At 37.1% G+C, this 24,364-nt stretch overlaps 3 protein-coding genes and 2 long non-coding RNA genes across 8 annotated transcripts; 2 read left to right on the forward strand and 3 right to left on the reverse strand.

Moving 5' to 3' along the window:
• Positions 1-110: 110 nt before the first annotated feature.
• Mvd (mevalonate diphosphate decarboxylase) lies at positions 111-2,815 on the reverse strand. Its single transcript, XM_071701057.1, has 9 exons — positions 2,518-2,815; positions 1,893-1,963; positions 1,713-1,780; positions 1,595-1,641; positions 1,360-1,511; positions 1,095-1,262; positions 731-1,024; positions 463-621; positions 111-340 (listed from the first exon to the last, which is right to left on the reverse strand). Exons 1-9 carry the CDS (start codon positions 2,567-2,569, stop codon positions 188-190), a joined length of 1,164 nt encoding a protein of 387 aa, XP_071557158.1. The 5' UTR covers positions 2,570-2,815; the 3' UTR covers positions 111-187.
• A 765-nt stretch (positions 2,816-3,580) lies between these two features.
• On the reverse strand, positions 3,581-8,227 carry Bhd (folliculin). 2 transcript variants are annotated; one of them, XM_071701056.1, is made up of 12 exons: positions 8,040-8,227; positions 7,657-7,866; positions 7,446-7,568; positions 7,112-7,372; positions 6,930-6,995; positions 5,771-5,916; positions 5,447-5,552; positions 5,002-5,276; positions 4,755-4,867; positions 4,328-4,657; positions 4,007-4,241; positions 3,581-3,909 (listed from the first exon to the last, which is right to left on the reverse strand). In XM_071701056.1, exons 1-12 carry the CDS (start codon positions 8,085-8,087, stop codon positions 3,768-3,770), a joined length of 2,055 nt encoding a protein of 684 aa, XP_071557157.1. In that variant the 5' UTR covers positions 8,088-8,227; the 3' UTR covers positions 3,581-3,767. The 2 variants fall into 2 exon arrangements, with proteins under 2 accessions (XP_071557157.1, XP_071557156.1); XM_071701055.1 differs by lacking the exons at positions 6,930-6,995; positions 7,112-7,372; positions 7,446-7,568; positions 7,657-7,866; positions 8,040-8,227 and adding an exon at positions 6,499-6,897 and having other exon boundaries at positions 5,771-6,216.
• A 7,449-nt stretch (positions 8,228-15,676) lies between these two features.
• Positions 15,677-17,312, forward strand: LOC139769751 (uncharacterized). The gene is made up of 3 exons (XR_011717622.1): positions 15,677-16,071; positions 16,171-16,295; positions 16,548-17,312. It is a non-coding gene; the product is annotated as an uncharacterized lncRNA (long non-coding RNA).
• Positions 16,793-22,035, reverse strand: LOC139769746 (cytochrome P450 6k1-like). Of its 3 annotated transcripts, XM_071701066.1 has the most exons (7): positions 21,797-22,035; positions 19,745-20,272; positions 19,051-19,494; positions 18,676-18,869; positions 18,150-18,441; positions 17,897-18,033; positions 16,793-17,658 (listed from the first exon to the last, which is right to left on the reverse strand). In XM_071701066.1, the coding sequence occupies exons 2-7, from the start codon at positions 20,256-20,258 to the stop codon at positions 17,620-17,622; spliced, it is 1,620 nt and encodes a 539-aa protein (XP_071557167.1). In that variant the 5' UTR covers positions 20,259-20,272; positions 21,797-22,035; the 3' UTR covers positions 16,793-17,619. The 3 variants fall into 3 exon arrangements, with proteins under 3 accessions (XP_071557167.1, XP_071557166.1, XP_071557168.1); XM_071701065.1 differs by having other exon boundaries at positions 16,793-18,033; XM_071701067.1 differs by lacking the exon at positions 16,793-17,658 and having other exon boundaries at positions 17,821-18,083.
• A 1,007-nt stretch (positions 22,036-23,042) lies between these two features.
• On the forward strand, positions 23,043-24,201 carry LOC139769750 (uncharacterized). The gene is made up of 3 exons (XR_011717621.1): positions 23,043-23,532; positions 23,600-23,858; positions 23,946-24,201. It is a non-coding gene; the product is annotated as an uncharacterized lncRNA (long non-coding RNA).
• The last annotated feature ends 163 nt before the right edge of the window (positions 24,202-24,364 follow it).

Genomic DNA, 24,364 nt, shown 5'->3' on the forward strand with positions numbered 1-24,364 from the left:
AAGCTAGGATTAACTTAGACACAAATGAAGAATGTTGTAACTTTACTTTTTGTAACTGTACTTTTGGGAGCATAAAAATTTGGAGAAAATAAAAGTTGAAAATAGCAAAATCGGAGAAAATATAAATGATTTATTTCAAGATACTTAGAGCAGTAAATAGTAAATAGTAAAGATGTAAAAAAATATATCAAGAACAATTAATAGGGTTACCCTGATCATCTAACAAATGATCCTGTGGATTTTTATTGAGATATTTAGGTCCATCTCCTACTTTAGTGTATATCATGTATCTAAGTTGTCCTGGTGGATACTTTTGAAGCTTTAATTTCTCCAAGAGACCCTGTACAAGATAATACTTGTAATAATAAGGATAATTCATAAATGCACATATTTGTTTGAATAATTAATTAATATCTATCAATTAATATGCGTGAATATATATTTAATACATGAAACACATACTTGCGAAGGCTTAATGCCTTCAACAGGTAATCCTCTTCTGTATTCAATCGTAAAATTTTCAGGAGGAAAAAAGTGATCTAGAACACCTATCACCGCTGATACGTCTTTCTCTAGTAAATATAACGTAGCATTCGGTCCAGCGTCGTAAGTATACGCAACCTAGCAATGTTTCATGCATATAATAAAATAAAATGTGTCTAACTATTTTTGTGCTGTAATTTATAGAAATAGAAAAATGCAAATCAAATATGAAAAATATTTCATTTACCTTCACGTCATTAACTGCATCGTTATAGGAATGTACGAGATTTATAATACTGTTGGAAATATCGTTCATATAAATACATGGAGGATACGTGTCCAGGCACACAGCGTGGAACTGATTAGAATCCTTCATAGTAAGTTGGGCAAAATTTTTGAAATCCTTTTCAACGATCGCTCGTTGCATCTCATTAGCTCTTTCTGGGACTACATGCATTATTCTATGTTGCAGGAGTTGAGATGTTTCCATGCTTCGTTTCATACCTATTGCACTTGGAACCTTTTTTTGCTCATCGCTAACCTGTAAATATTTATAAGTATCCCTCCTATCTTTATTATCAATATACGTAGAAAAAGGTTTCTTTTCTTACAACAAGCACTAAAATCCTCAATTCAGGCCAATGAGACGCAGGCACGATTTGCTTTGCTAAACTGTCCGTCCCGTACTTGTCAGAACCCATGTGCCATCTTACAAAACCACCTATAGTACTGCGACATGCTGATCCAGAACCGGAACGCGCTATGATGCTAATGTCTCCCTATAGAAAGATATCTTTAGAGTTTAGAGTATACACAATACAAATTATATTTTAAAATATAATAAATATATTAAACGGAAAAAATAAATTATCATACTTCTATTTTGTAAAGCTTAGCTAATGCTGCTGTAAGGCATGCATATCCTGCAGCACTGGAAGCTAAACCAGCAGCAGTTGGAAAATTATTTTTGGAACATATGTGAATCTTCCAGTCGTTTGTGTAACCAGATAATTGTGAACGTTTCCTGACTTACGAGAAAAAGGAGAAGATTAATTTAATTTAATTTACACTGCAGTATACATTTTTAGTAAATTTTTACGCACAAACTTACTTCCTTTTAAACAATTTTGAAGCCTTGCATTTTTTATATCTTCCTCTCTGAAAATATGTCAATTTATCGCATAGAATAAAAAGAGAATAATAATGAAAATGATACTTCCTCAACATACTTTCCATTCAGCCAAATACGATCTTCTTTGAAATCAGGACTGATCATTACAGTAGTTTTTGCATGCAACTATAAAGAAAATATGAAAAGGCTGTAACACATTGCCAAGATATCTCTAACGTGTTTACGTTCTCTCGCTCTCTTCCTCTCATTCATTTAGAATTTTATGTTATATAAGTACCTGGTCTGTGTCTAAAGTGGCACTTATGGAATCGTTGGTTGGTAAAATTAAGAATTCATCCCTCTTTCCCCCTAAAATCATACAAATCTACGATAAAAAGTTAATTTTTACTTAAAAAAAAAACAGATATATGAGACTAAAGGGTAGCCCCCGTGTGACAATTTCCATATTGTCATTGTAACTGTGTTTTTCCTACCACTTTTTATCCTACCGCGATAGCTATTCAAATTCAAATATTGCCGTGTGGCACGAACTGCGCGAACGACGCGCGTGTAACGTATTCAAGTTAACATGAACTTTGTATTCCATTATTCAAATAAATCAATATACACATTTTAAAAAGCGAATACCGATAGTATTTTTTTAGCTAATATATTAATTCACAAATTATGGACGTCTTTCAAAATACTAGTTGAAAATGTTCCGAAAACTTATATTATACGTTAAATTTATTAAGTAATAAAAATTTACTATTTTAGATATGTATCGGTCGAAATTTCAAAGTACAACTCGCGCGTGTGTGTGTGTGTGTGTACACGTGAAATATAATAAAATCAGTAAAATAAAGCTATTAAACATTTCAGTTTCTCGCTGAAGAATAATAAAGCTTTTTGACTATACGTACAATATTTAATAACAGCAATGTTGACCGGTGCAATGCAGGTAACGATATTCATGATTTTCACCGCGTACCCAATCACTGTTAGCACTACCGAATATCAGCTGTTATTACCAGCTACAGCTACAGGCTACAGAGCAGAGAACTACCAGCTGTGAGCTGTGACCAGCTAGCAGCTACTGACAGTACTGACACTGACGCTACTGTGATTCTTATGTGATACCTATCAGTTATTCAGTTATCAGCTGCACGAATTTATATACTTGCACGCGAGAAAAGCCACGTGTTATGGCCATAGACTTAAGTAAATACAACTAGATTGCTAACTCTAAGAAATAAAAGTGAAGCAAATTGACTCGGGAGGAGAGAAGCCAATCATTTTTAACCAGTCCAAAATCGTTATATTGTCAAATTATAGAATATTCTTTTAGAGTTTAGTATTTATCAGTATTTATAAATATATTAATTATTTCACAGTGCGTTACGTATATAAATTCGCTATTATAAATATGACACTCAAAAAAATTTATCTCAACGCTATAAAAATAATATATAAATAATATTAGATTATATTTAAAAAGAAAATGTAGAAACTTTTTTGCTTCTTCCAAAAAAAAATGGAATAATCAGAACCGCTGAATATTCCATCACGCGGACGTATCGAACACTGCGCAGGCACGAATGAGAGAGAAAGAGAGATATATATTATTCCATCTCTTTATTTATCCGATATCAAAGTATCATCGGTATACTCGGCACGCAAGTGACGCAAGGTCGCTCGGTCTATCTACATTTATATCTGGTTCTCTTGCCTGGTAATAGCTGTAAACTGCTGTAAACATGCCTTTTAAATATTGTAAATAAATTGCAAATATATACAATTTAAAAAGTATAATTAAAAATTGCCAATTAATGTTTACAGTTTTTTTTTCGTCATGAGAATTACTATCGTTCAATATATCAAACTTCAATTGCACATCCATTTTTCAACTTGAAGCAAATGAAACGAGATATATATAGTTATTCATCATCAATGTTTATATTCAATAAATTCATAAACTCGTCAAAATACACAGCTCTCGTCTTTATTTTTGACTGAATTATAAATAAAAAAAAGACACAACCTTGAACACACAGTAAGCGCTCCTCTCGAACAAACGCGAGGAATCGGAATAATATATATACACGTAAATTGCAATAAATATTACATCCAACGATATACTACGTGTGCAATAAAACGAATTAATCTTTAGAAACTATGCTGGATTAGATGGTAATCCCATAGACCATGCGTCCAGCAACTTTTTGTCCTGAGGTCCAGCGCCCAAACTGAGCATTAGTCCAGAGAGATCGCCACGATGGCCTCGTCCACGCATCGCGTGAACAACTTTTGCAATGCTGCACAACAGTAACGGATATATATATATATATATATATATATATATAGAAATATAGACATTCTGTGTAAAACATTATAAATGCTGACGATTCATACTTAGCCCATTCTTCCTGAAGAGTCGTAAAGTGTGCTTTGAGAACTGAATTTCCAAGTTTTTCATTATCAAGTGATTTTTCAATCTTTATTAGTAAGGTCGGAAGTTTTGTTGGTAAAGTACCGGCCCATTTAACTATATGGGATTTTGCATTCCCAACTTTGTGTTCGTTGAGTATTATGTCTAGCCTGCATACACTTGCACAAGGTAAAGGAACTGCTACCGAGGTGTCTACACCTGAAAATTTTAACGCAATGTCGCTGCGAAATATTTTTCAATAAAAGATTATTTGTAGTTATGTTTTCTAGAATAGCATGCAATACCGATAAAGTTACATGTATCCGGATCCATGTATTCCAGTGTTTGTGTTTTTACCCGTCGACATGCTCTTGGTACAAGACTGCTAAGTCCATACAAAGATTCCAATCTTTGAATCTTTGGACCTCTCACCAAGACTTGAACACCAGTTAAACAGGAATACAGCAATTGTCTAAACTGATCTTTCCCTAGTACTCGTTTCAGGTTTCGTAAAATTACAGCGGTAGATTTTTCTGCGATTTCAGAAAATTCTGACAAAAGCTCAGAGTCGTCCCAATTAAAATTAAAGTTTACTGGCAATTTTGCGTTCACTAAAGTAAAACCTTCTTCAGTTTCTGTAAATTATTTGTGACATTATGACTTCCATTAAGAAAAAGGTATAGTTTAATATCAATTGTTATCGTAGACAGGAGAATGCTTATAATTGCTAACCAATTTGATGCTCGAAATTATAATTAAGTTCGTCATCTAATAAATTCATTGGGAAAATTTCTATAAAGTGCCTCGCCCCAGCACTCAGGATCCATACTAACCACATGTGAATTCTGAAACATTATATATACACAGTAAGATAATTAAAATATTAAAACTTTAGCAAATAATATCGTATACGATAAAATAATTGTACACGATATTATCTATCGCAATTTATATGCAGGATTTGTGTAGGAACACTTACCTTACAAAAACATGCTTTTCATTTGTTATATCGCCAAGTGTTCTAGATTGTTTAATAGAAGTACTGTGGCAACCCATCCCGTTGTTCGCCGTCGTCAATCTCATTGCTCTTTGCGGACATTCCGCTTCTTCCGCATTATATCTTTTCTCTGAAAAATCTTGCAATTCTCTAATTACCTCTCTTAAATTGTCAATCAAAAATGGCCACATGTTCAACAAGAATTGTTTGTCTCTCATGAAAACAATAAAACTGCACCATCTTCTAAATCCTCTTGCCTGTGAAAAAAATCAATATATATCAGCCTGTCCATATTCCAACATAAAAACAATGGAACAAACTTGTGACAAAATCACTAGGTTTTAGCAATTTAAATAATGGCATGATTTGAAAAATTTGTTGTAAGTTGTAATAACTACCAAACATGCTTTTTCGTTGCATAATTCACCTGGGCATCTTTCAATGTAAAAGTATGACTTAAAACATGCCCTCTGTACTCATCTCCAAAGTAGCACACACCTTCCTTACCAGGGTGCACCTCGCAACTTAGACTCCTTGAAAAAGAAACCAGTAATGAAGGAGCTTTAAAAAACTAAATCGTTATACACATTAGAAATTTAATTTATCAAAAAAATATGGAACTTAAATTTTTTATAAAATAAAATTAATATTATTTATATTAAGAATAAAATAAGTTTATAATAATTCATATAGTAATTTTTGTAATAATTTTAGTATGAAATTTGTAAACCATAAAATACACTAATTATACCTAACGCAAGCATGCTTTAGCAGGTTTCCAATATCTTGCATTAATGATTGTTGAGCAGACAAAAAAGATGTTCTTGTTTCATGCTCGTTACTTAAATACTTGACATTCCCAATGCTTTGACAGCCCTCGCACTCATCTTGTCCATCCTCCAAGGGAGTATGACCTTGTCTCAACACTTCCTTAGGTCCATAGAATTTTAGTTTTTCTGTGTTTTGTGTATCATAGTTACGATACGTTTGCGTGGTAAATATCACTTTAGGTCCATGCATTTCACAGAAGGTGCACAGTGCAATTGCAGCATTCATTGCTTTTGAAAGACACAGGTTTCTAGGAGTTCCTTGTATTTTGTATTTTTCTCTCTCTCTCTCTCTCATAGAGGGAGAACCCAAAAATTATTTATTATGATTCTTCACATGATCCTAGATTGTTTATATAAATGGAGCAGCCTAAAAGTATATTCATAGGTATTCATGGGTATTCAACAATCTGTACCGCATGTATGTATAATAATGAATAGAATTACAAAATTACATTTGTTACAGCAATATTGCAATATTATATTTCTCAAAATATATTAATAACTTAATGGTTATATGGTACAAAATATGTATTATTAGACATTCGCAGAATGCGATTCACATGAACATAATTACAATTTGTGGTTTACAAAATTTACGACATAACCTCTGTCGAAATACTTTTACAACACGTAACCCTATCTTATTTACCTGCTTCTTCGTAAGTTGCTCAGCAAGTCTTTACGACGAAGTTAATTTTTTTCATCCTTTTCACGTGATAAAACAAAAATGAAGTCGGGGCAGAGACACGTGACATTATGATAGCTAATCTCGAATCTCGACATTGGTCCACGCAGTGACAGGCAACACACACACACACAATCACATGTCACGTGTGTGTGTGTGTATGAACGAAACTAAATTTATGCATTTGCATGACGGGTTGTCAATTGGGAGGGGCTGTATATCAAAGTAATCCAATAATTGGTACAATCAATAATATAAATTATAATTATAAATTATATATTGCATTATAAAATTCTTACGAATATGTAATTTTACTAGAAAATGTTAAGGAGAAATGAAAGAAAATGTTCTTTTTTCTTTTATACATCAAGTTCGTAGCCAAATTTCAATTTGACACCTTCGTAAACAGCTCTCATCCATATACCCACAGCATGTGCTCCAGGATCTGGATATTTGAATATCTACGTAACATACATGAATCATAATTATATCTCAAGTCTAAATATACATATACATACATATGATGTGTACGATACATCATACAACCAAGTAATACCTTGCAATTGGCAGAATCAACAGAGAAAGATCCTGACATATGCACAGTTTGCATAGCAAATGTTTCGGCAGCTTTGACAGCTTCTCCAAATGCATTGACAGGACTTGAACCAGAATTTAATGCGTCTCTCAGTTTATTTTCCGCAGGTACCAAAGCATCCAACATAGTTCGATCACCAATTGACGTTCCACTAACCTCGGACATCATTTTGTTTGCAGATGTTAAAGCAGTTAACCATATATTGGCAGTCATTTGCTCGTCATTTCGAAACTTGAGAAAACTCTAAAATATTTCTCAAAATTTCTCTTCTCAGTCTTAACGATGAAACAAGATTTTACTATTGATATAATCTTACTTTAGCAGCAGTATCAAAAAATAACAAGTACATTCCACCATCTAAGTCACCCATTTCTTTTTCAATAATGTGGCTGATTTGTATAAATGTTATAGAGGGTTTCGTTGCTGAAATTCTCCCCTCCTATAATATAATATAACATATGATATTTATGATTATTAACAAAAAGAAAAATATAGATTTATTACTTCATTTCATTGCCATTTATAACCTTGATTGCTAATTTTATGGCATTGGCACTACACGCAAGGATGGTTCCATAATTTCCATCGCCGTATTCTTCATCCATTATATCGAGTTGTCTTGCACACGCTATTAAGGCTTCGCATGCAAATGTTAAAACTGTAAGAAATGCTGGACCATTCTGAGATTGTATCTTCGGTCCTGTATCAGATGTACATGTACTATTCTCATGTGCCGTCTGCAATTGAAAACTCGTGTCACAAGTAATGCAGGAGTAAAAATATATAAATGATTTATAATTGCACTTATAATATATATATAGCAAAATATATAATTTATTGACTATTCATAACTTGAAATTTATAATTATAATATAGACCATTGACAATTAAATAAATTTCAACTAATTACCTGAGAATTTTGCTCTTCCACGTTATGTGGCATTTCGTCATTTTTCATATCGCGAGCTCAAGAATTTTATTTCTCTATGAAATTACCCTGTACCTAACCTGAACCTGTACAAAATTGACAGTTGACACAGGTATGGACAGGTGTAGAACAGTGGTTTATTTTTATTGATTGAAACGCGCTGAGCAATGGGCGCGTTCAGCAGACCCCAAGCCGCTGAGTAGCAGTCGAACGTGATTGGCTCTTACTTTTAGAACCAACCAATCAACGCAGGGCAATCCTAATAAACGACTGTAAAAAAAATTCAAGATGGAACGCAATTAGCAACTATCGCTTATAGCTATACAGGCTTATAGCCTGTATATTTATTTATTTCAGTATAAAATAATTTTTAAAACGTTTATATTAATTCTGACTGCAGACGGACCTTCGGGAACACTAGCGCCTTCTTCTTTTAACATGAATAACTAAAAATCTATATTTCGGCTATATATAATTACCGAGTTTATAAATATTTAATTAAAATTATCTGGGTGACTCACAAACCTTTTTAATCACACTTCATAACTCTTCATACAAAATACAAACGATTCCATATAAAAACTTTTATTAATTTATCTATTTCGGCTAAATGCATGGTGTAAAAATAAATAATTAATTACAATTAAACGAATGACTCACAAACCTTTTCAATTGCACTTCAAAAGTCTTCATACGAAATACAAACGATTTCATATAGAGATTCTTTAAAAAGACGTTTATTTCCGGCTAAATACATACGAATGATTTTCTGCCGATTAAGGCCCGTATTCATAGCCAGTTTTATAGATGTTAGCCTTAAATTGATAGAAATAAACCTTAAGTCGTAGGCAAATAAACCAATCTTCGATTACTTTAATGTGAGATAATTTTTCGTTTTTTTTCGTTTTTAAGACTAATAATAAACCAACAAACGCTAAAATTAGACCAACAATCATCAGCAAACGATTACGCATCGATTAGGCTTTTTTTAAATTAAAAATAAAATTTTTCCGGCTAACTTAAGGCTAATTTTTCTTTTTTAATTTAAAAAACAATTAAGAACCAACAAACGTTGTAATTAGGCCAACAATCACCAACAAACGACCAACAAACGATTAAAAAAAAAAAAATTAATAAAGTCGAAGTTGACCGGCTAAGTTACGGGAGGTAGTCGAGCCGGGAGCCTTCGAATCCGGCCGAATGCCGAATCACGTTCGGCCGCTCTCGCCGCCCGCCGCCGCGCGTCGGCGAGGCACGCGGCACGCGGCACTCGGCAGTCGGCACCTCGGCCTCGGCCTTGGCAGTCGCAATACCGCGATCGCGACCGTTGAATGAGTCCGCCGATTTCGCAGCAACGTACGTGCAAAGTCGGCGCGCGGACGATCATTTCCATCGGCGAGACAGCCTTGATACTTGTTTTGCCGACGCTCGGAGTACCCTCACCTGCGGATATTACTCACAATCAGTCATTCTCCCGATAAATTTCGAACAGGTGTCAAGTGTTTGTGCTCCGTGCCGTGGGTGCTGATTCGGAACGCGCGCTCGTTCGTGCGATTGGCATTCCTGCTCCTCGTTTCGCGGGAATAATCGACGAGGCGCTCAATAATTTGCATCAAGTGTGTATCAAGTGTCGTGAATGAATTAATGTGTCGCTCGCTCGAGACGGAGATGTCGAGGGCGTCGAGGCGAAGGTACCTCGTACGGCAATTGCGAGTCGTGACGTGTCGTGAGTGATTTGTAGTTTCGTCGTGATATTCGCGGGCGATAATCGCTCGTCCCGGCCCGGGCCGCCATATGTCGCTGGACCATCGAATGTGCGTGGCATTCATTTACGCGGCATATCTCGAATCGTGTCGTGCTTTGAACGTGCTGTGTGCTGTGCCGGAATTGTCGTGCGATTATCCCCGATTCTTTTCGAAGAGCGGAAAGAGGGCCGAGTGACAACGTGAAATCGTATCGTGATTCAAGTAAATGATTCAAGTAAATAGCACGCTGTGATACAACGATACAACGCTCGTTCGTGAATATTTCTTATTTTTGTGACTCGTGTATTTCGTGCCGCGTATAATCGCGACTCCTTATCGTGCAAAGCATGCATTAATAGTACTTACCTTCGCGAGATTTACGTGCTCGATACCGCGGCGTAATGTGCATACGATATTCAATCTTAATTGTGGTTTTGTTTAATCAATCTTATGTTACCTGTTTTTATATTACTACAGAGTAAAGTACTTCCTTCCCATGGGTACGACCTTGGCGAGGTGGGAAGGCCCAGTACCCAGTACGAGGATTTTACCCAAGCAAAACTCTTGTTCTGCTTGGATAAAAATTCAAAGACGGGGAAGCTAACGTACCCTCGTCCGCCGATTTAATTGAATAAACGAACCGCAGCCGGTTCGTCGCGTTTGCTTCGGGAGTGCCGTTCAAGTATAATCGGACTAAAGGACTTTTTTAAACGGGAGTGCCGTACAGTATCGCGCGAGAAAGACTTTTAATGAAATTAGTCCGCGCGCGATTGTAGTTTATTATCCGCGAGTGTTTCTCGCGAGTGTCCTGTGCGCGATGAGAGGAGGAAGCCTGACGTCCTGAGAGGAGGAGGAGGTCTGAGAGAGACATCGGGCCCCGGCGGAGCAACCTTGGGGTAAGTATCATCTTTTATCTGCATAAAATTAATAGTTTTTCCTCATTTATTCGGAGTTTTATTTCGATAAGCTAAAACTAATTAGAAAAAAAGAAATTATTTAAAATTTTATAAAAATTTATTTTTGTAAATATTTTTTCCGGAAAATAGATAATTATATCAGTGAATCTAATTGAAAGACGAATTTAGATGCGCGTAAAATTATGTGTATTTTTTGAAACATTTATCATTTTCAGCGCCTCTTTAATTTATATCTTTCGTTTTTGTTACAGTATCATCGTAGTTACGTGGCCGAATTACTCCGCCCGTTGCGCATCGGATCGGTGAGTGACGAATTTTTTACAATAATATGGGGTAACGAATTTGTGAGACCTATATTAGATATATTTATGTATTGTATCCACATAATAGTACTATAGATAAATGCGACTTCTTACAAATTCGTTGCTCTAAAATGGATAGACTAGATCAGACTAGGCTAAATAATTAATCCTGGAGCATCATCATTATTTATCGATTTATTGTGCTTACGGGAGAATGCATCCATAAGCACATACGTTATGTCGATGCATTATTTATTAATGCATCTAATGTTATTTGTATCGCAGAACATGCGAAGTATACCAGTCGCCTGAAATTTATAGGCAATTATTTAAATTTGGCAAATATACACGGAGAAAAAAATAATGTTGTATCAACAGCCTGAGTCTAATTGGAAATAATCTTGTTAATTCAATACATTATGCTTTTGTTTTAATGAAATAAAACAAGATTATTTCCAATTAGACTAATGCTGTTGATACAACATTATTTTTTCTCTGTGTATATTTTATTGAGGACGAGCATGGCCTAGTAGACAGCGCACTGGTCTATTGAGCCAAAGGTCCCGGGTTCGATTCCCGGTAGAGCTAGAAAAATTATATTCGCTCGTTCTCCTCTTCCGGGAAGATATAATCACGACGATTTTTATTAGAACGCGATTAACATAAAATTCTTTCATTTCTTGATAATATAATTCTGTTTTACTTTCCATTGCTGCTGTGTATTAATTCTTGGACGAATACATTAATTACGCGTATCATTGTAAAATTAAAAGCAAAATTAAGTCACTTAATTAAGATTTTATTAACGATCCAACGTAGTTGTTTATTTTTTTCCGATATGATTAACGCGCGCTTATTAACGATCGCAACGATTCGTAATCAACCGCAACATTATAATCATCTACCGGCGCTGTGACACGCGGCGCGACCACCCCCCCTGCTCGCTCGACCGTATAAATCGGCGCGTTATCTACCGGCGGCAGTGACACGCGGCGCGACCTCCCCCCCTGCTCGCTCGACCGTATAAATCGGCGCGTTGTCTACCGGCGGCAGTGACACGCGGCGCGACCTCCCCCCCTGCTCGCTCGACCGTATAAATCGGCGCGTTGTCTACCGGCGGCAGTGACACGCGGCGCGACCTCCCCCCCTGCTCGCTCGACCGTATAAATCGGCGCGTTGTCTACCGGCGGCAGTGACACGCGGCGCGACCTCCCCCCCTGCTCGCTCGACCGTATAAATCGGCGCGTTGTCTACCGGCGGCAGTGACACGCGGCGCGACCTCCCCCCCTGCTCGCTCGACCGTATAAATCGGCGCGTTGTCTACCGGCGGCAGTGACACGCGGCGCGACCTCCCCCCCTGCTCGCTCGACCGTATAAATCGGCGCGTTGTCTACCGGCGGCAGTGACACGCGGCGCGACTTCCCCCCTTGCTCGCTCGACCGTATAAATCGGCGCGTTGTCTACCGGCGGCAGTGACACGCGGCGCGACTTCCCCCCTTGCTCGCTCGACCGTATAAATACGCGCGTTGTCTACCGGCGGCAGTGACACGCGGCGCGACTTCCCCCCTTGCTCGCTCGACGCGGTGTTAGGGTCACTCGTGGTGGTTTTAGCCGGTAGGCTGCGGGGAAATGGCGGAACTTTAATGTTCTGCTCTCCGCAGAATCCGGCACTCCCCCCGCCCCGCCCCGGGGAAGGGGGGGTCTTCCTCCCGAAAGGGGGGTCACTGGTCACTCAAACCCCGGAAGAATGGAGGCACTCCCCGACCAGTGGTGCTCCCCGATCGGTGGCACAGCCACCGTGACTGGTTGCCACTGCTGACGGGTTGCCTCCAGGACGTCGTGGGGATTCCAGTGATGGAAGATTTCCACCACGTAAAAAGAAAAAAAAAAAGCTACTTAGTTAAAACGTAGGGAATAATTTTTAATTCCTTTCAGCAATTACATTTCCATTAAGCGAGAAGAGTCAAGAAACATTTTGACTATATTGCAAAAACGTTGTAAAATTGATGCAATATAGCTGAAATGCTTCTTGATTTTTCTTGCTTAAGGGATGAAGTCACACTGCATTGCCACGAGTCTCAATGTGGCTCGAGTCTGCAAAAGACATCACGCTTGAAAAAAATTAAGCGTGTAAAAAATTTTGTCTGCTAAAGACATCACGCTGATAAAGTTAAGCGTGTAATAAATCTTCCCTCCAGGGGGTGGGGGGAGTCCTCCCGGACCCTTTAGGGGCACGGGGGAGCCCTCCACTACGGGTTTTGCGCACCCGGAGTACCCGAGCACACAAGTACCGCAATCTACGGCAGCCCTACGGGTCTGTCGTGGACCGGGGAGTCCTTTTAAGGACTCGCGAGGTAAGCGGCCTCTATAAAAAGTCCGCTCGGCTGGTCGGAGCCGTGAGAGAGGAGCTTAGGCTCTCCTAACCGACCTAAGGGAAGGAAAACCCTGACAGAAAACCTCCTAAGGGTCTGCCTTCGGCGACATCACGCTTTTCTCCAGTAGTGAGCGTGTAACAAGTAAATCCTCCTAAGGGTCTGCCTTCGGCGACATCACGCTTTTCTCCAGTAGTGAGCGTGTAATAAATAAATCCTCCTCCTGTCCGCCTTCGGCGACATCACGCTTTTCTCCAGTAGTGAGCGTGTAAAAAATAAATCCTCCTCCTGTCCGCCTTCGGCGACATCACGCTTTTCTCCAGTAGTGAGCGTGTAAAAAATAAATCCTCCTCCTGTCTGCCTTCGGCGACATCACGCTTTTCTCCAGTAGTGAGCGTGTAAAAAATAAATCCTCCTCCTGTCTGCCTTCGGCGACATCACGCTTTTCTCCAGTAGTGAGCGTGTAAAAAGTAAATCCTCCTCCTGTCTGCCTTCGGCGACATCACGCTTTTCTCCAGTAGTGAGCGTGTAAAAAGTAAATCCTCCTCCTGTCTGCCTTCGGCGACATCACGCTTTTCTCCAGTAGTGAGCGTGTAAAAAGTAAATCCTCCTCCTGTCTGCCTTCGGCGACATCACGCTTTTCTCCAGTAGTGAGCGTGTAAAAAGTAAATCCTCCTCCTGTCTGCCTTCGGCGACATCACGCTTTTCTCCAGTAGTGAGCGTGTAAAAAGTAAATCCTCCTCCTGTCTGCCTTCGGCGACATCACGCTTTTCTCCAGTAGTGAGCGTGTAAAAAGTAAATCCTCCTCCTGTCTGCCTTCGGCGACATCACGCTTTTCTCCAGTAGTGAGCGTGTAAAAAGTAAATCCTCCTCCTGTCTGCCTTCGGCGACATCACGCTTTTCTCCAGTAGTGAGCGTGTAAAAAGTAAATCCTCCTCCTGTCTGCCTTCGGCGACATCACGCTTTTCTCCAGTAGTGAGCGTGTAAAAAGTAAATCCTCCTCCTGTCTGCCTTCGGCGACATCACGCTTTTCTCCAGTAGTGAGCGTGTAAAAAGTAAATCCTCCTCCTGTCTGCCTTCGGCGACATCACGCTTTTCTCCAGTAGTGAGCGTGTAAAAAGTAAATCCTCCTCCTGTCTGCCTTCGGCGACATCACGCTTTTCTCCAGTAGTGAGCGTGTAAAAAGTAAATCCTCCTCCTGTCTGCCTTCGGCGACATCACGCTTTTCTCCAGTAGTGAGCGTGTAAAAAGTAAATCCTCCTCCTGTCTGCCTTCGGCGACATCACGCTTTTCTCCAGTAGTGAGCGTGTAAAAAGTAAATCCTCCTCCTGTCTGCCTTCGGCGACATCACGCTTTTCTCCAGTAGTGAGCGTGTAAAAAGTAAATCCTCCTCCTGTCTGCCTTCGGCGACATCACGCTTTTCTCCAGTAGTGAGCGTGTAAAAAGTAAATCCTCCTCCTGTCTGCCTTCGGCGACATCACGCTTTTCTCCAGTAGTGAGCGTGTAAAAAGTAAATCCTCCTCCTGTCTGCCTTCGGCGACATCACGCTTTTCTCCAGTAGTGAGCGTGTAAAAAGTAAATCCTCCTCCTGTCTGCCTTCGGCGACATCACGCTTTTCTCCAGTAGTGAGCGTGTAAAAAGTAAATCCTCCTCCTGTCTGCCTTCGGCGACATCACGCTTTTCTCCAGTAGTGAGCGTGTAAAAAATAAATCCTCCTCCTGTCTGCCTTCGGCGACATCACGCTTTTCTCCAGTAGTGAGCGTGTAAAAATAAATCCTCCTCCTGTCTGCCTTCGGCGACATCACGCTTTTCTCCAGTAGTGAGCGTGTAAAAAATAAATCCTCCTCCTGTCTGCCTTCGGCGACATCACGCTTTTCTCCAGTAGTGAGCGTGTAAAAAATAAATCCTCCTCCTGTCTGCCTTCGGCGACATCACGCTTTTCTCAGCAGTGAGCGTGTAACAAATAAATCCTCCCCCTGTCTGCCTTCGGCGACATCACGCTTTTCTCAGCAGTGAGCGTGTAACAAATAAATCCTCCCCCTGTCTGCCTTCGGCGACATCACGCTTTTCTCAGCAGTGAGCGTGTAATAAATAAATCCTCTGTTAGGGTCACTCGTGGTGGTTTTAGCCGGTAGGCTGCGGGGAAATGGCGGAACTTTAATGTTCTGCTCTCCGCAGAATCCGGCACTCCCCCCGCCCCGCCCCGGGGAAGGGGGAGTCTTCCTCCCGAAAGGGGGGTCACTGGTCACTCAAACCCCGGAAGAATGGAGGCACTCCCCGACCAGTGGTGCTCCCCGATCGGTGGCACAGCCACCGTGACTGGTTGCCACTGCTGACGGGTTGCCTCCAGGACGTCGTGGGGATTCCAGTGATGGAAGATTTCCACCACGTAAAAAAAAAAAAAAAAAAAAGGGACCTAGTTAAAACGCAGGTAGGGAATAATTTTTAATTCCTTTCAGCAATTACATTTCCATTAAGCGAGAAAAGTCAAGAAACATTTTGACTATATTGCAAAAACGTTGTAAAATTAATGCAATATAGCTGAAATGCTTCTTGATTTTTCTTGCTTAAGGGATGAAGTCACACTGCATTGCCACGAGTCTCAATGTGGCTCGAGACTCCTATCTGACCCGGAGGTGGGGGTGGATTTTGCGGCCGGAACAGCATGAAAGAAAGTGGTGAGTGTAATTGATTTTCACGTACTATGTCACTTATGTCCAAAAATTTTCTATCTCTTCTGTCTTTACTTAATCGAATCGTTCATTTGAATGTTTCAGAAAATAACGACGCAGAAGGTGACATCGGAGCAGCGAGGGAATCCTGCGTAGCTGACATTCCGAGCACTCTGAGAGGAGGAGGAGGCCTAGGATAGGCATCGGGCATCGGCGTACCAACACTTCTGGTAAGTGTTACTTTTTATTTTTTTTTAAGATATAGAATCCCTCTTTGTGCTTATTCAGTTCTTACATTAAACCGTGTTTCGGAATTTAAATTAGTAAAAAGAAATATTTTGAAAAATTTGATTCAAGTTGATTCTAACGTAGAAACCTTTTTCGAAGAAGTAATTTAAAATATAATATTACTCTGAATAACGAATAAGATGTTCGATTCGCGTGACACGTATTTAATCGATTCGATTATTTTTATGTTACAGAAAATGTCCACGCGGGAAGGAGCAACGTTGCTTCGCATCGAGGGAACACGAGGGACATCCCGAGCAGCCTGAGAGGAGGTGGAGGCCAGGGAGAGGCATCAGGCGCCGGCGGAACAACATGCGGTAAATATAATTGGTTTATATATATTGTGTTTCGCGGAAAGTTTAATTAATCGGTTTTTCAATCGAATAGTAGGTTTACCATTTGCGGTTAGGAAATATAAATAATGTTCTCTTCTCATAAATATTTGATCACGACTATTTATTATACTGTATTTTTGTCCTCGCGTTATTATTTGTTTTTCAGTTCTGTCCAAGGTCTCGTCTGTAATCGTAAGTTCATTGAATGTTGTGTCTATATCTTCTTCACTGTCGCTGTCTCCTTCTTCCTCACTTCGTTCTACCTCCTCTTCTTCCTCGGAGTCGCCATCGTCAGTAACTTGATCTTCCTGGTCGTCTTTCGGTTTGTCGTCGTTGGTTCTTTCCTCTGTAATTTTCGTGTGGTCCTCGCAATAATTTACATGCGTAGGCTTATTTTGATAAATCTCATAATTTTCACAATCTCCTGTTAAACTATTTAGTATTTCTAAAAGATTAGATGGTACAGTTATTTGTGAATTTAAATATTTATATTTTCATTGTCGCTAATTAAAGAATTCATGTCATTGTTGTTAATGTTTTCTAAGGATGTTTCTATTTCAAGTGTTTCGTTTTGAGTGTTATTTATAATGTTTGACGATTCTAAAGGTGAAGATTCAGTATTATTTATCTGATTTATTGGATCATTGTGCATTTCTAAAGATTCATTATTATTTATCTGATTTATTGAATTATTGTGTATTTCTGCATGGACTATGTGTTCAATAAACGGCGGTTCTTCTAATTTTTTCTTAGTAAAAGGTATGCTTTCTCCTTCCGATTTCTCTGCATTACGTGTTTGCATTCCTGTAACTACCGGCTCTGGTTCTTCTATCATCATTCCCCTTCTTGGCGAAACTGGCAAAGGTTTAGGATTAGCATTTCTTTGTCTTGCTTCATCATCTTCTGGGCACTCTTCTATTAATTTTTATATTTAATCATACAGATTTCTTATCAAAACACTGATTGCGTCCTTAAAGTAAAAGGATAATTGTATATTTATTTTAACTAAAAACGTATTTTGTTCTAAATAACATTAGTATTAACCCTTTAGGGGCCACACATCGATCCCGTTCGTCCCTGATGAAAGTTTTTTACTTTCTTTTAGTTTTTTTATTTTTTTTAGTTTTTTTAGTTTTCTTTTTTGACTGTACATAATTATGTACACAGCCCGCTAAAGGGTTAATTTTCTGGACCTTGAGATATAATACATTGTTTAATGGCACTGTCATGGGTCCTCTTGGATCAATTTTTACTGGTATCGAAGTTTTCTCGCACCGTGTCACCTTGTATTTACTCAATATTATAAGCAGGACTAACCTCGTTTGAACAAGTCCGAATTTCTCGGCTACAAAATATATAAGTGTATGTAGTCTATATTATGTTGATGAAGAAGAACTGAAGAAATATGTATTAATATCTTAATGTAGGATATAGAGATTATATTAAAATCGATTTTCTTACCCATACAAAAACGTTCGCCTCTTCCGAATGGGATATAGACGTCTTCCGGTATGTTACGTTTGTTCCTCTCGTTAAATCGCTCCGGATCAAATATATTAGGATTGCGGAAATATTTTGAATCATAGTGTAGGCCAAGTAACGAAACGTAAACCGGCGTACCCTCCTCAATTACGAGATTGTGCTCCGGCACTTCATAATTTTTCTTAGCCATGTAATTTAGGAATCCCAATGGCGGGTACATTCTCAAAGTTTCTGAGACCACCATATCGAGATACGGTAATGACGTTTGTATCTAGTAATAATAAACAATGCATAACAATAATTTTTTATTTAAATTAGAATTGCACATAGTCAAATTTAAGGTTTTCTCTTAATTTTTAGTTCACTTTCTCTGACTTAAAATATATTTTCTTTGCATTATAAGTCATAAATGTATATACATTAAATTTAAAATTATATATCACTAAAAATAATTTACAAAAATAAAAAAATTACGAAAGAGACTCAGCGGATGATAGTCGCATACCATGCTATGTGTAACTCTTCCATTGGATTTCTTCAGTACCTCGAGTATTTCATTTCTTAGAGTGTTCTGAATTTTAGGTTGCAATGCGAGTTCATACAACGCGAAGGCCACAGTCGTTGAGATGGTTTCAAAACCAAATAAGAAGAAACTAGCTGCTTGTGCCAAAAGATCATCCTCTTCGACATGTCCAAGGTCTGAAATTTAATTCATCTATAAAGTTCTAAAAGCTTTTGATACTTGCCGTGAATAAATTCGTTTCTCATGATTATTGATCAAACATGACGGTTACTCTGATTTTGTTATCGCAAGCCGTTATGTTACACATCTTTATTTATTCTTTTATATAAATTATGTCAAAGTAATTATTTCGCTTACCGAAATTTTCAGTGTATGTCCATCCAGAAACATTCCACTTGATGTCGACTAGAATATCGATGAGGTCGTATCTCTTATAATAACGCGGGTGAGGATCGATTTGAGGAATGAAAGGAGGCTCAGGATACTCATCTTCGTCATATTCCGATATATAGTTATAGCGATCCCGCATTGTCTCCCAGAAAATTTTGCGCATAAAATCGGATGTCTTCTTACCGAACACTTTTAGTTCAAGAAAACGAGTTAGATTTGGTAGGAAGAATATTGCGAGCATCTTCCAGGTGCGCCTATAATTATTTTCTAACATCGTTTTGGCATGTCTGCTGTAATCGGAGTCTGGATTTTGAAACGTGTTCACGTCACCGCGTCCAAAAGCAATGCTCCATATCACATCCATGGTAAATTTTGTACTTACATCCATTACGTCCATTATTTGTCCATTACCTGCCGGCAATGTTATCAGTTGATTAAATCTGTTTAGCCTGCAGATATTATACTGATTTTCGCATTTTATATTATATTAGAAGAGAACAAGCAAACATCTACGTGTGCATTAGAGTAACATAAAATATCTTAATACTACAAAAATTTTACAGATGATTGTAATTATAGTCACAGTCTTTATCTTGTTTCCTCGTCTTGTTACATTTCTTAATTTCAAGGATTATTTAAATTAATATACCCTCCAACTTACCATTTAATTCCAATGAGTCAAGATATTCATCTAAATGCTTTCCGCATTCTAGCATCAGGTCAAATGTATACGTATGTACATCATTGTTATGAAAAAATTGCATTATTCTGAATTTCCATTTCAAGTGAGATTCTCTCGTGAAGAAGAGATTGGCGTAACCAATACGATCCTTTGGATCGGCCGAGGAGTATCGATTGTCAAAATTAGAATCTGCTGTGAGGACGTGCCGAATGACTGTGCGATCGCGAAGCAACAAGAAGGGCTTGTTAAAAATGTAGAAACCTATATAAGGTACATCCTTCTTTCGCTCGTAGAGTTCTTTTAGAAAGTATGATGGGGATTTCTTCAGGAATAGACACTCTTTGAAATTGCCAAAGAATGGCGTTGGCGGTATTTCCAGAACGCCTCGTTTTTTCCAGTACTTGAAATTGCGAGTTATGTAGTAAGCGATTCCAATGAGAATTATAAGAATTCCTATGCAATCCAGGACCCAGTACTCCATTATGAACGCCATTTCGCAGTTTCTCTCTAAAAATATATTTCTTACATTTGTATAGTTAAAGAGAATGTAATATTTTAATAATTTACGAGATTGAGGAGATATTAGTATATCATTAAAAGAAAATAATGGTTAATCGATATTTAAAAAAAATGCTTTTGGGAACTCTAAAAATATGGGCAATTGCTATTTAACAAAGACACAAATCATTTTTTCTGGATATCTGTTGTAACATGATTATTTGATTCTATTCATTTCCAAATTGTTTTGTTAACGCGATGTTTGTAATTTAACTTCCCGCGGAATTCGATTTAGTTTCTTATATGCGTTTTAGCTACGTATCTGATTTCTAAGAATATTAACCGGTAACGAAAAAAGTATAGCCTTTGAAAGTCTAACGCGATTAGTTGTGCGTGAGTTAACGTTATGTAATATTTAATTAATAATTTAATATACAAATTGTATACGTTTCGGCTCAATTTTGAGCCATCTTCAGCGACGCGGTGATGGGTAAATTAAATAATCTTAAGCTTTCCGACGAGCATAAAGTGAATATATAAAAATTGAACAAAAATAAGAAATACGCTCTTTATATATATATATATGTATATATATATCATATTCCAAGCTTAAGGAAAATAAGAGCAAAATGCCGTTGTTAAAGTGAGAGATATAAAATACAAAAATTAACTTTAATACAAACATAAATACAAATTACAGACGTTTTGGTCTCAAGCTTTAGACTCTCTTCAAAATGTAACAATTAAAATTTGAAACAATATAAGAGGATAGGGCTAGCGAACAAAGCTGGGTATACGTGCTTAAAATATGTATTATATGTATTTCAGTAAACTGAAAGAATACATTTTCGACCTTCAATACGATCATCTTCAGTGCGCAATATACCGATAAGAATTATCCCAACGGAAAAACTTGAATTAATATATCGGTTTTTAATTAAGTTTTTTTTTATAATTAAGAATTGAGCCGATAAATTACATGTGTATTTGACTTTATTGAGAGACATTAAGAGGTTCTCAATAAGGTCAGATACTACACATGTAATTTATCGAATCAATTCTTAATTATAATGTAAGATTTTAACTTAAGTTTTTTCCGTTGGAATTCAACAATTGTCTATTTTCCATTGGATAATTCTTATCCGTATATCGCGCACTGAAGATGATCGTATTCAAGGACGAAACGTTTGTTTTTTCAATTTACTAATTTATAATACATATTTTAAGCACTTATACTTAGCTTTGTTCACTAGCCCTATCGTCTTATATAGTTTTCAATTATGCAAACTTTGTAATATTTACTATAATAAATTAAAATTCGGTTATGATCTTAAAACGAGTCGTCAATAATAACGCATATAAAGTGGAAATGTAGACATGTACTTTAAATCAGTGGTTAGGACGCGAAATTTGTGAACAAAATCACCCGTGGCATTGACTGCTGACTTATAAATCAGAGAGAAAAGACCAAAGAAATTATCTAATAAATATAGTAACTCGTAAGTGTTATATGATAATGTGTAATCTACTTACCAAACAGTCGACTTCGCAATAGTTACTTCGCAATAGTGTTCGAATTCGATACGAGACAATGCTTTCTGTGTAAGATTGGCGCACCGACTGAAGATTTAGCTTCGGTTACAAGGTGAAAAGGATACTAATCTAATATGATGAAGCATTATATGTATAAAGGAAAGGAACTGGTCAATAAATAAAACAAGACAATAAATAAAGACAAATAGAAGATGTCAGTTATGTGGAAGTCTCTTGGTGAATAATCATTACAAAGATCTAATATATCCTCTTGTAGGTTAATGCCATTATTTTGCACTTTAATGTAAAACATTTCAGAGATACTTTTGCCCATTTGATCTATGTTTTAAACTTTTAAAGCTAGAGGGTAGTGGCAAACAAGGGAACTTTGCAAAACTGTAAATTCTGTATAGCATGCCAATAATTAACAGTCTCCTTTGGGAAATATTAGTAATAAATTTATTAACAATCTTCTTGATCGTATATAGTTGCTCATAAGAATTTCGCATTATTGTACGCATACCGAATGTTGCATATGTAATTACACGTCGAAAAGAAATATTGTATATAATTTTATTGCATATTATATTTTTAATTGTATAATGTAACTTTTCTAATGTTGTATATATGTATATGGTAAAGTTTTGTAATAAAATTTTTCTGTACACTTTATATTTTTAATTTTATAATGTAACTCTTTTATAACGTTGTATGTATTTAAAAAATATATATAGCGAAATAAAATAAATGATAAAAATGTAAAAAAACGTATTGTAAATAAAAGAGGACCGCCGATCGGAATTGGCGGTGGTGGTGGTGGGCCTCTATAGGTTGATCTGTTTCTATCGGATGTATCACATCAGATAAAAACAGGTCACATCTATATATATATATATATATATATATATATATATATATATATATATCAGAAAATATTTAAATACTTTAAATTTTAAATTTTAATTTATATATATGTACGATTTAAGGAGTTAATAGTGTAATAATAACTGTATAATAATCAAGGTAAATAGCGCGCGCGAGCGTCTGTGATTGTGATATCCAGTAAAATAAAATGTCACGTTTGTAACTTAAAAAAAGTCGCAATGCGCGCCATTTTCGATAATCGATACAAAGCACGAGTGACGAGAGTCTCTTCCGGTTTCACGAATCTCCATCTCCATTCAAGGATGCCAGACTCGCGGTTTTTGCCAGCTACTGCCACCTCCCGTAAGTTAGCCGGTCAACTTCGACTTTATTAATTTTTTTTTTTTTAATCGTTTGTTGGTCGTTTGTTGGTGATTGTTGGCCTAATTAGAACGTTTGTTGGTTCTTAATTTTTGTTTAAATTAAAAAAGAAAAATTAGCCTTAAGTTAGCCGGAAAAATTTTATTTTTAATTAAAAAAAAGCCTAATCGATGCGTAATCGTTTGCTGATGATTGTTGGTCTAATTTTAGCGTTTGTTGGTTTATTATTAGTCTTAAAAACGAAAAAAACCGAAAAATTATCTCACATTAAAGTAATCGAAGATTGGTTTATTTGCCTACGACTTAAGGTTTATTTCTATCAATTTAAGGCTAACATCTATAAAACTGGCTATGAATACGGGCCTTAACATCGGCAGAAAATCGCGAAAAGATCAAATGGTGGTTCCCTTGATTTTATCAGTCGAAATATTTGCATTTTACTTTGAATATTAGAGATTAAATCAGTGTACAACAGCTTTAACGTGCACTGAGTGCGTACCAGCTCTGCCAGTGAAAAACGCTATAAAGAGGATTTATATCTTATTTTTTCTTGCATAGATAAACAGAATGTTATCGGAAAGTCATCTAAGCATTTTGAGAAGAATCTTCGGAAAGATGAACGTAGAAACCAATTGTTGCAATTAAGAAGAAAGAAGCGCGAGCAAGTATTTGCGCAGAACAGAAATCTTGGTGGTTTTTCTTCGTCACCTGTTCTTATCTGCGTATTATAAAGGAATATGTTTTGATATATATTCCTTTATAATTTATGTTACACGGTTGCACCTGTTTTACAAAATCTTCAAGGTTCAAATAAAAGGTAAAGTTATATATTTCTTTATAATGCATATTTAGTGTTACTTTGTTTTTACTGTGATCGAGTTAATAAAAGTGTAACTTTTTTTAGGTTGGTTCAGCAGTTATAGCTATATTTTCTGAAGATAGAGCTCTTTATCGAGCGGAAGTTGTGAATATTGATACGTGGAAGGATGCATACGTAGTTCAGTACATAGATTTTGGAAATTGCGCAATCGTAGATCAATATAATATCTATTCTGTCGAGAAGAAATTTATGCATCTGCCTAGATTAGCAGTGCAGTGTTCCTTAAAAGATATCGTACCTAATAATAGTAACTCGAATTGGTCTGATTGACGCGGGTACTTATTAGACGTGGCAATTTACTGCATCTCTTGCACCTCAAATAATTTTTTTCTTGTAATGTAAATGAATGATGTAAAACTCTTTCAAAGGATCTATCCATTCTTGATGGGGTAAAATAATAACTTCTATAACAAATGCAATAAATATTAAATTTATAGTATTGA

Source organism: Temnothorax nylanderi, unplaced genomic scaffold, assembly GCF_030848795.1.
Source record: "Temnothorax nylanderi isolate EJ_2023f unplaced genomic scaffold, tnyl_v1.0 TNYL_tig0024_pilon, whole genome shotgun sequence".
Taxonomy (NCBI): Eukaryota; Metazoa; Arthropoda; class Insecta; order Hymenoptera; family Formicidae; genus Temnothorax; species Temnothorax nylanderi.